Source organism: Candoia aspera, chromosome 2 (genome assembly GCF_035149785.1).
Source record: "Candoia aspera isolate rCanAsp1 chromosome 2, rCanAsp1.hap2, whole genome shotgun sequence".
In the NCBI taxonomy this organism is placed as follows: domain Eukaryota; kingdom Metazoa; phylum Chordata; class Lepidosauria; order Squamata; family Boidae; genus Candoia; species Candoia aspera.
In genome coordinates, this window is record NC_086154.1 from 256,781,718 (window position 1) to 256,793,265 (window position 11,548).

General features: G+C 43.7%; 1 protein-coding gene across 3 annotated transcripts in view; it reads left to right on the top strand.

The window, feature by feature from the left end:
- PIAS2 (protein inhibitor of activated STAT 2) overlaps positions 1-11,548 on the top strand; it is a 39,468-nt gene that overhangs the window by 25,252 nt on the left and 2,668 nt on the right. The window contains exons 6-13 of one of the 3 annotated variants that reach the window (XM_063295851.1): positions 201-335; positions 489-594; positions 1,531-1,604; positions 2,646-2,806; positions 4,131-4,264; positions 5,845-6,028; positions 7,374-7,513; positions 8,596-8,633. In XM_063295851.1, the coding sequence (XP_063151921.1) occupies positions 201-335; positions 489-594; positions 1,531-1,604; positions 2,646-2,806; positions 4,131-4,264; positions 5,845-6,028; positions 7,374-7,513; positions 8,596-8,633 (972 nt within the window). Of the gene's footprint in view, positions 1-200; positions 336-488; positions 595-1,530; positions 1,605-2,645; positions 2,807-4,130; positions 4,265-5,844; positions 6,029-7,373; positions 7,514-8,595; positions 8,779-11,548 lie in introns of those variants that run through there. The other 2 variants (XM_063295853.1, XM_063295854.1) reach the window with 2 other exon arrangements.

Below are 11,548 nucleotides of genomic sequence, written 5' to 3' on the forward strand. Positions count from 1 at the left end.
TTATGTGGGAATAAGCTCCAGGGAATACATTCAGCCAGCTTTGTAGTAAATATCTGGGAGGAACTAAGCCCATGCTCCATGCTTGTGCTAGAATCAGTTGAACTTGTTACTTAATTTTAAGTGAATGTGCTATGGCCTATATTCCAGAAATCCCTAAAGGAAAATATATAATGGGAAAAAGTCCTGTGTGTGTTTTTCAGGGATATGCTCCTCCACCTAAAAATGGAATTGAACAAAAGAGGCCTGGACGTCCCTTGAATATTACATCTCTAGTTAGACTATCTTCTGCAGTGCCAAACCAGATATCTATATCCTGGGCATCTGAAATTGGAAAGGTAAATTATAAGCTACAAGATGTCTTTTTAGTGTTTTTTTTTCCTTTAGGTTGCTATGATTTCTTCTGTATCTGCTACAGATTAAAGTTGACTGTGTTAATTCTTCAGTTCGTACTAGAACTTACGCATCCTTTTACGATTTTCCCCCTGTAGAATTACTCAATGTCTGTGTATCTTGTGCGCCAGCTCACTTCAGCAATGTTGCTACAGAGGCTAAAAATGAAAGGTATTAGAAATCCTGATCATTCCCGGGCACTAAGTAAGTAAAGCAGTTCTTGCATTTTTCTTATTTTGGGAACCCGAATTGGGCTCCAGTTTTCTCCAGCAATTATTCATTATTCTGATAAAAGTGGCTGGGTGGTTCCTTATCCAAGTAGCTTTTGCAGTTCCACATCGATGCGAATGGAATATTTCTAATAACTGTCTTACAAGATTGTAGCGAGAATAAAATGAGGAGGACTTTTGCTTAAGGGAAAGCTGAAAACAAACGAAGTATAAAACAGACTAAAAAGTTTTCAAACAATCTTTAAAATGTAGAGCGATTAGCCTTATAATACACCTTGCTTGTTCAAGTTGATTTCACCTGGTTACCTCTCTTATCCCTCCACAGAAATTTGCTCCATCAGGAGCAAAATACTGCATTGTAGCGTCCTTTTTAAAATTAAGTAATTGTGACTTTAGAAGAATACTTAATAATTAGGGGAAAGATTGTGTGCACGTCTGAAATGCGGAGTTTGGTTCTGCATGCAGTCAGAGGGGATTCACTTCTCTGCTGGGCACCCTGCTGGACTGACGAGCAGTGCCAGAGTATTTCTTGTGCTGCTTCAGGCCTGGGGGGTTTGGTGCCATTGCTGTTCAGAGCTCTGGGCAGTCCCCCCTTTGCTCACCTCTCCCTCTCCTGTCTTTGGGACAGGAGAGAAGCAGCAACTGGACCTGGTAGTTCAACCAGAGCAGCTGCTCCACTCTGAACCCATTGCTCCCGCAGATGCATTAATTGTGCACGTGATGGAGCACATTGATTCTGGTAGGCATGCATTTGCACGGTGGAGGTTTTCAGGAGTTGTAGCCCAGAGCTTCATTGTTTTACTGAGAGTTTAATGTTATGTTGGCTTTTCAAATGATAAAGCCAGTAAAGCAGAACTTTTATTAGCAGCTAATTCTGTATTTTTAAGTTTTCTATCTCTTTTTCTCTCAGTTAAAGAAAAACTCACCGCTGACCCAGATAGCGAAATCGCTACAACCAGCCTTCGGGTATCACTGATGTGTCCTGTAAGTGAAACTGGGAAAAACCCTCTGACTTTTCTTTCTTTCTTGGATTATATGGGAAAAAAGCACATTAGTGCTTATGTGTGTAGGTTGCTCTGGTTGCAGTTTTATGTGGAACATTATGTGGAATGCATACTTTCCACTTGGAATTCAAAGCTCCCTAAAATATTAAGAAATTAATAAAACATGTTGTTCTCCGTGCTAGAACAGTGTTTTTTAAACTTGGCAATTTTAAGATGTGTGGACTTCAACCTGGGGAATTCTGGGAGTTTCAGTTCACACATTGTAAAGTTGCCAAGTTTGAAAAACACTGTTCTAGCATAGAGAAACAAAATAATAATTTAAAAAAACCCGCTAAGCTAGAAGAGAGTTTTCCAACAGGGACTGCACCCCCCTCCCCGAGGGGCGACTTCGAAGTTCAGGATAAAAGGTAAGGGGGCACTGAGAAGTGTGATCATTTTGGTGTCAAAGTTATGCTACTATTCCTATCTCGGACTTTTTTCCGGTGTCTCTTTGAAATATCAGTAGGGATGTACTAATTTTTAATTCACAGGAAGTAATAATTCCATCTCTTCTGTGTTGTTCAAACTTCCTTGGGCAACGCATTTTAAGAAGGATTTAGAAAGACTGCAGAAAAGGGTAATGCGGATGATCAGTGGACTGAACCTAATTTGTAAGAGAAGACGTTGAGGAAAGGGGGTATGTTTAGGTACGCTTAAAAGACCTGCAATATTTTGGCCTCCTTTTCTTCCCACCTTGAGTTTGGAATGATAATTCTAAATTACAGGAATGCTTATTCCGATTGAATGAAAGGAAAAAAGCATTCCTTACAGCCAAACCCATTCCCTGGCGGGATAGTGGACTTCCCATACTTAGTTGGGTTCAAGCAGTGGCAGGACACCCATCTGTGGGAGATGCTCTAATTTAGATCTTTGCGTTGAGAGGAATTTGACCAAATGTCCTAATAAGGGCATTCAGTGTCATTTCTTGAGAATGGAATTTCTTCTTCCTCCCTGTTTTCTTTCCACCTCATTGGGTCTCCAGCTGGGGAAAATGAGGCTGACAATTCCCTGCCGTGCCGGTACTTGTACTCACCTGCAGTGCTTTGATGCTGCCCTCTATCTTCAAATGAATGAAAAGAAGCCCACGTGGATCTGTCCTGTGTGTGACAAGAAAGCAACATACGAAAATCTCATCCTGGATGGGTAGGAACCCCGATAAGGCCTTCTTTTACGCCTGGGTGGTGGCGGGGTTCTGTATGGCTATGCGGGTAATAATTCTCCTCTTCAAATTATAAAAGCAGTTGAACCACAGTACTAAAATGTCCATACATGCTTGAATGGAAGACATATTTAATATTTAAAGATGAGTTTTTTTAAAGGGAAAAACAGACAGGAAAAAACTCCACAGACAATAATCCTGTACAATGCCTAGCTTCCCTATCTGTTCCTGATTTTTAGTTTTTTTTTTTTATCCTGCCTTTATTATTTTTATAAATAACTCAAGGGGGAGAACATACCCAATACTCCTTCCTCCTCCTATTTTCCCCACAACAACCACACTGTGAGGTGGGTTGGGCTGAGAGAGTGACTTGGGTCACCCAGCCCGCTTTCAGGCCTAAGGCGGGACTAGAACTCACAGCCTCCTGGTTTATAGCCTGTTGCCTTAACCACTAGACCAAACCGGCTTTTCCCCTTTAATAACTCTCTGTGTGTAACAAAGATATATGTTTGTTCATATATGTATGTGAGTTTGTGCACACTGGCCAGAAGCCACACACCAAAAAAGGGTAAGGCCAAAAGAAGAAGTAACTGAATTAAAAGCTAATTAAATAATTACTGTAAAATAAGATACTTCTGCATATACACAGATGAGCCGCCCACACACAGAAGCATACAAGTACAGCCTATTTTCCTGGCTCTTTGCCTGCTGAATTTCAACCCTTTCTGAAATATCTCAAGAGGGCTTGGCAGTGTTTTGTCTTCTGGGTGGAGTGGGTAGGAGAGGGGAGAAGATGCTGGTGTCGCCAGGGCTTCTGCATCTCCATCTATTTTTCTGGAATCCTCATTCACAGCTTCGACGTCTCAGTAATATCTGCCTTTGTAAATGGTGTCAGTCTCCATAAATATGGCACCTTTCCCTTGTGAGCACAAACAATTCAAAGACAATAAGAAAAATCATTTTATGTTTGGGTAAATATGTTGCTATAAAAGGCCCATAAAAGCCATATTTAAACATCAAACATGTAAGTTTCTATAAAACAGGTGTCCACAAACCCTATTAAAAACACTCTATCTGCATGGTGAGTTTTTTCATGAAAGGAACAAGGGAGGCAGTCAGACCTCTCTGGCTCTGGACACACGGGGATCTGTGAGCAGTGCCCAGCTGGATAATATATACTAGTAGGTAGCTGGTAGTTCATGCTAGTAATAACTGTTGGGATGTGGGGAGGATGCTCCAGTTCGTTCCTAAGGAAAGAATCAGAATTATTAATGGAACATGTTGGTAATGTTTAATGCTGTTCTCTAGGCTCTTTATGGAAATTTTGAATGAATGTTCAGATGTTGATGAGATCAAGTTCCAGGAGGACGGTTCCTGGTGCCCCATGAGGCCAAAGAAGGAGGCCTTGAAAGTTGTTGGCCCACAGTGCCCCAAAATAGAAAGTAAGTAACCTGTAGTTATTTTCTCTCCAGGGAGGGAAGTTACCTTGCTGATCCCGGGTGAACTTGGAACTCCTCCAGCTTTTTTGAAAGACAAGAGACTTTAACAGATCCTTCCTGAAGCACAGCAAGGTTGACCCAGGCAGCTTTGGGAAGGGAGTGCCCCAAGTCGGCCTTTGGTTATGAAATGAGCTGCTGGGTGAGATGAGCAGCTGCAGCCCTGAATATCTTAACACACAAAGGAGGGACGTTGCTGTCTTAACTGAAAAGCATTTTTTTCTACTGGTGGCTGGAGAAGGTCTTCCTGAGTTCCCTGTTCAGTTGCTGCTGTTTTCTCTTCACTGTTTTTACTGACATCTGTTCTAGAGTCCACAAACACTCCCAAGGAGTCTCCTTTCATTCCCTTTTTTATTAAGTAAAACAAAAAAATAAAAGCAAAGAAAAGGAAAAGGAATACATCTATACAAAATAAACTTTACACTAGAGCAAAGGTTGAAATGAAAATAGGATGATTATGAAAACTCTTTATTTTCTGGATTACTACAGAATTTCAAGGCTTTAACATAATTGTGCCCAACCATGTCCCATGATGGAACTGGGTATGTGTCATGCGCTGCCTGCCTCTGAATAATACTCAGACACTGGTTCGTGGATCAGGCTCTGATTTATTCACAGCGCAGTTACAGCGTCGGAAGGAAAAAGCTGAGAGTGACAGGAGCGCGCCGGTGCGGGGTTTAAATACCCCGCGCCGGTCAGCGCCCCCTCACTCGCGGTCACGTCACCCCCCTTTGTCCAATACGTTGCCCTGCCAGTGGGTGAGGGGTTCCGGGATCGCCCATCATCAGGTTTTCTATTCCTCTGGTGATTGCTGTCAGCTGGGCGATCTCCGTTGTATTGGCGCTGATGGCTTGGGTGTGCTCCGTGATCCGTTTAGTTATTGTTTGTTGGCCGTTAGTCGTTGTGGGTTGATGGCTACTTATCTTGAGCCCCTTCACCTATTTCCTTGCTATTGTCATGTGTGCCATTGCGCTGATGACTTCAGCTCAACGGCACTCATGACAGTATGATTGATTTGGGGGAGGGAAAAGTATCCAGAGTTTGACCCAGTAAAACGAATAGCAACTTTTGCCCCTCAAGAAGAAACTTTCCAAGTAGGCACAACAGTTTCTTTTCCTTCTTTGACAAACCCCAGTAAATACCTGCTTGGAATACTTTCAGTCCCCTCCTCTAGGACTGAAGCTTTCTCAAAGGAAGGAAGGTTTGGCCAAGGTCTGAGCTCACAGATTCTGCTCTGACTTCATAGTGAATAAATAACCATCTAAGACAGACAAAATAAACAAGAGAATTGGCTGGGTGTCAGGGGGAAGGGGATCCCATTGACAATGATCTTCCCATTCCTAGGATGCTTTCACCACTTGCCCCAAGGCAGGTAAATTGGGTCCTCTCCTGGTCCCTTGTCCCAAGAGAAAAGTGGAAGAGCAGCATTGCTTCAACCACAACTTCGAAAGAAAGAATCATTGCAAAGGGTTTCAAACATTATGAAGTTCAATTACAGGTGTTGCTCTGGCTGTCTTCCCCCTTAGTTTTGCATGCTCCAGGTTCTGCCCTGATCAGCAAGCAGTGCTCTACCCCCATTGGTGAAGTCAGCAAGAAGAAGGTGGATGTCATTGACCTCACCGTTGAAAGCTCATCTGATGACGAGGAAGACGCACCGCCTAAACGGAAGTGCATATATATGTCGGACACACAAGCAAGTCCCACTAAAGGGTTTGTTAGTTTTCCTCTTTACAGCACTGCCTGGCTGCCCCTGGCTTCGGAGAATACTTTTGGATGGATGGATCATAGACGTTGGGGCAGCTTCTTTGCTCTTGAGTCTTGATGTTCTGTTGACCTTTCATGTGCTTTCCAATCAGTTTAGAAACCAGGTTCAGCCAGGCACGGGCCTAAGAGCCTCTCATCGCAACTGGCAGTCCTTTGGGGTGAAATTTCCTCGTTTTTGTGATGAGGTCTTATGACTGCTGTATCCTGAGAGACCTCATTTAGTTTTTAAGGATGTGAGGAGAAATGTGCATAGGTCTGGCTCCAGTGACTGAGGAACAGCAGTGGGAGAGGGTGGTTGTCCTCACGCCTTCTAAAGGGGCATCCAGCTGAGCCTGTGCAAACAGGATGCTGTTGGGCTTCCAGCCTCAGAGCTTTTCTTGCATTGGTAGTTGCCTGCGTTTTGCAAGTCCCACTCTGCACCCACAACTACTTCCATAGTTCAACAAGTTTTTTACTATAAAACTAACTACAGGTAGTCCTTGCTTAACAACCATTTGTTTAGTGTTGATTCGGACTTACAGTGGTCCTGGGAAAACCTGACTTATGGCTGGTCCTTACACTTATGACCATTGCAGCATCCCTGCGGTCACATGATCACGATTTGGGCACTTAGCCACCAGTTCGCAGTTAGACCATCGCAGCATCCCATGGTCACGTGATTGCCATTTTCAACCTTCCCGGCCAGCTAGCAAAATCAATGGGGAGCTGCGTGTTTCACTTAATGACCATGTGGTCTTAATGTGCACAATGATTCGCTTAACGGCCACCACAAAAGTTGTGAATTTGTGTCATTCACTTAATGACCACTCACTTAGCAACCAAAATACTAGTCCCAATTGTGGTTGTTAAGCAAGGACTACCTGCACCCTTAAGAAAGTCCTTATGGTTCTGAGATATTAGAAGAACCTGGAGCATTTGGTTTTCCAGGAAATAGGTTTTGTTTCATCTTTTCTATTAGTCATTTGGTAAGGGCTTCTGATTTTAATTATAGATTTGCATTTTAATTCAATGTTTAAAATACATTGGGGGTTGTTTTTTAATTATGGCAATATATAAGTATAATTAACAATAAAATCATCATCATTATCAGGGAACCTTCTGGACCCTTTTAACAGAAATAAATCCAAGCATGAAAAATCTATACTCATTCCAGTGACCCATCCAAATGCTTCGGTGTGATGTTGTACTCTAGTGAGCTTATGGACAAGAGGTGACTGTTGCACGGTGCACTACATCTCTTTCTGGTGACTTCTGGTTTATTTTAACTTTCCACCTGCTTTTTTCCAACTAGGGTGCTCATGTATCAGCCGGCAGCTGTACGAGTCCCGGGGGTCAGCACAGTGGATTCTACTGCTATTGCACCATCATTAACAGACTATCCTGTGCCATTCCATCATCCACCAATATCAAGTATTTCATCCGACTTGCCTGGTAAGTGCATTTTTAGTTTTCTTAACCGATTGGGATTGTGGCTGGAATGAAAGCAAGATCAGAAACCAGCCACCAAAGTATCTGAAGGCTGCCTTTCTTCTTCCCACCCTTGTTGAACGTACTGTATGTTGAGCAGAGATTTTTTGTAAGGTTAGGTGAGAATCTGTTGAATTCAGTTCCTTGGTTGTTTTCAAAATCCAGAATACAAACATCTATTCTATATTTGAGTGTATTGAGAATTTTCCCTTGGCCTGCTCTGATTCCCTTGTTCTCGTGCTCAGTAAGGCATCTTCCTGAACTCCCAGGTGGTTCTCTGTTGAGATGTAGACACCATTTGTTAATTAAACCTATTTCTGTGCTGCCACGATCAAAGAGAATTTAAAACACCCATGATGGAAAGGTAAAATAAAACAATACAAAAGTAAAACCGTACAAGACAAGACAAGAATAAAGATCAACAAGAGTCGAGATGATGCCGACATCAGATCAGCGGAAAGCTCTCCAGAGTAGCTTGGCCTTCAAGAGTTTCCGAAAGACCACCAAAGAGGGAGCGAACCTGATCTCTGGGAGGAGGCTGTTCTGCAGTCGGTCCCACTAGAGAAAAGCAGCATCTCCTCGCATTGGCCCCCTGGACTTCCCAAAAGGACAGGGTTCGCAGCAGTTTCCCCTTGGTGGATCTAACAGGTCAGCCCGACACTGGCCACAGCAGGCATCCACGGTATGGACCGGGAAACCAACGGACAGCCGATGCAGGGTGTGCCGTTCTCTTTCAGTCTTTTCCAACACCTAAAAATAGCTTCTTATGTAAAGTAGAAAAAGATACGATATCCGGCAGGATGTTTGTGTATTTGCCTTCCTTGTCCTGCTTTCTGTTCTTTCCCAGCCATGCCCTTCTGTTTCATCCTCAGCTTCTCCTGATGAAATCGTTCAGCCAGTCCTAGATCCCTCAGTGGGCTTCACAGTTAAGTGAGGTTTTGAGTCTGCTGTTGTCACCCAGTCCTTCAGCCACTGTGGCCCATGATGTCTAATATGTCCTTTCCTACAGCTTGTATTTACTGAAGGCAATGTGTTTTTCTCCCTAGGTTTGGATTTGCTTTCTTTAATCCCGGTTGATCCGCAGGTAAGGGCCTTAACTGCTTCTGATCAGCTTTTAACATCCACAGAAACATGAATTAAGCTGGAATAATTTTTAAACGAGAAGTGGAAGCCCCCTGAGAAGAGTTAAAACTAGAAGTTTGTGCCATTAAATTATATGACTCCCACGATTTATCTGTAACACAGACATGCTAATATTTCATACAGGGGACAGGGATAGGGGTTGGGGCAGCCATCCCAGTTCTTCTTGATTTTTCATCAGCTTTTGATAGCATCAGTCGTGGTCTCCTTCTGAACTGATTAAGGGGACTGAGAGTGGGAGGCCCAGCGGTGGTTCTTCTTTTGCCGTGGCCGGTCCCAGTCAATGTTGAGGGGAGGCAGGAGGAGAAGTCAAGCCTGAAGGATGCCAATGGGCCAGGGCTATCACCCCCACCTCCTGTTTAATACCTACATGAAGCCGCTGGGAGAGAACATCCATTGCCACAGGGTCAGGGATCTCTACAGTGAGGATACTCAGCTGTACAGGCATGGCCAAAAGGATTGGTCCCTCTTCATTGTTTTTTCAAAGAATCCCAATTTGCCACGAAATTAATTGAAACTGGCAGAAGTAAATGGCACCCACCATTCTTTATTCCACAGAGCAGTCACTTCGCTTTGGATGTATGACTTAACACATTCTTGTAGATAAGAAAGCAAATGAAAATGGCATGGACATAAGTATTGGAACCCCAAACCTAATATTTCGTAGCATACCCTTTTGAGGCAATCACGTGTCTTCTGTAGCTCTGAATAAGACTTCTGCAACCCTCAACTGGCCGTTTGTCTCACTGTTCTTGAGCAAACTGCTCCAGTTGTCTGATGTTCAGTGGGTTCTCCCAACTGTGAGTTTCTGCTCTTTCCATAGAAGTTCTGTTGGATTCAGATCAGGACTCATAGCAGGCCACTTTAGAACAGTCCAGTGTTTAGTTTTCAACCATTCTTGCGTTCTCTTGGATGTATGTTTTAGGACATTATCCTGCTGGAGGACTTACGACCTGCGACTGAGGCAGAGCTTTCTAACCCTGGGCATTATGTTTTGTTCCAGGATGCCTTGATCATCTTCTGATTTCATTGTGCCCTGCACAGATTCAAGGCACCCAGTGCTGGAGGCAGCAAAGCCATAATAACATTTTGGGGCCTCCCCCATGTTTCACAGCAGGGGTGGTGTCTTTTTTTTAAGCATTGGTTTTTTTCTTCTGTGAACATAGAGCTGCTGTGACTTACCAAAAAGCTGTTTAGTTTTATCTGTCCAAAGGACATTCTCCCAGAAGGACTGTGGCTTGTCAACATGCATTTTAGCAAAGTCCAGTCTGGTTTTTTTGTGTCTGCCTTTCAGAAATGGGGTCTTCCTGGGTCTTCTACTATGGAGGCCACTTTCAATCAGCCAGCAGTGGATGGTGTGACTTGACATTATTGTACCTTGATCTTGGAGGTCAGCCAGGATCGGCTTTGAAGTTTTTCTTGGTTCTTCACCATTCAAACTACCCTTCTATTCACTCTGGGGTCAATTTTCCCCTTGCTGCCACGTTCAGGGAGATTGGGTACTGCCCCACAGTCCTTAAACTTCTTGATAATATTAGCAATTGTGGTCACAGAAGCATGAAGCTCTTTGGTTTTGTAGCCTTCATCTTTACCATGCTTGGCTATTACATTCTTCTTTTCCTCCTTAGACCACTCTGCTTCTTTTCTCTCGTCCATGTTCACTGCACTGCACAGTGACACAAAATGCCTGAGTATTTTTCTCCATTCAGATAGGCTGAGTGACTGATTATGAGACTGAAGACTCCTGGGGGAGTAATAAAGTAAATAGTCTGCTTGAGAATCACTAAAATCCAACGATGTCTTTTAACTTCTAAGCAATTACGCCCATGCCAATTTTCATTTGTTTTATTATTTATAAGAATGCGTTAAGTCATCCGGACTACTGCAATACGCTTTACGTGGGACTATTCTCAAAGACCACTCAGAAGCTACAGCTGGTCCAGAATGCAGCAGCACAAACAGTTATGGGTGTGCCTTGTTACAGCCGTGTAATATCTCTGCTAGGCAAGCTGCGCTGGATGCAATTCAAGGTGCTGAATGTCACCTATGGAGTCCTACTTTGTATAGGACCTAGTGTTTTGAAGGATGATCTTCCTCCCATTGCTTTATGTCTGTCCCACAAGCTGGGACAAGAGTTTGCATGCTCTGGATCCCATCTATTAAGGAGTGCCACCTTATCAGAGCCAAGAGTGCCTTTTCTATCACAGCACCTCTCCTCTAGCACAGCACCGTCCTGGAGATTCGGACAGTCCCAACCCTGCCTTCTTTCAAGCAAGCTTTGAAGACTTGGCTGTTTCCCCAGGCCTTAAGCGAGGGCAGGCTGTGGGGATGGTTTTTGTGTATTTATATCGTTTGTCTGTTCCCCTTGTCATGGCCACCTTTTTAAAAAAAAAAAAGATCTTTGGATTTTTACTGTGCGGTATCAGGCCATTGTTTTCATCCGCTTTCTGGACTCAGTGATGATTTGTCTTGCCCTAGAAATCTAGATTGGGGAAACGGTTTCGTAACAAGGGTCTCTCCCCTCTGGGGTTTATAGAGACGTGACTGATTGGGGTACCGTACAAGCGTGAGAATATCATGGGTGCAGTGTTTTAAGGAGACATGAATAAAGATGTCTTTGTCACAACACTGTCCATGCCTTAGCACAGTGTTTCTCAACCTTAGCAACTTTAAGATGCGCGGACTTCAACTCCCAGAATTCCCCAGCCGGCCATGCCGGCTGGGGAATTCTGGGAATTGAAGTCCGCACATCTTAAAAGTTGAGAAACACTCCCTCGGCAGAATCTTGGTGCTCTTGGCCTCCTGCGGCTTGGATGCTTGTGCTTTTTCTCCCCGCCTGCATCTAGTCCCTCTTCCTTA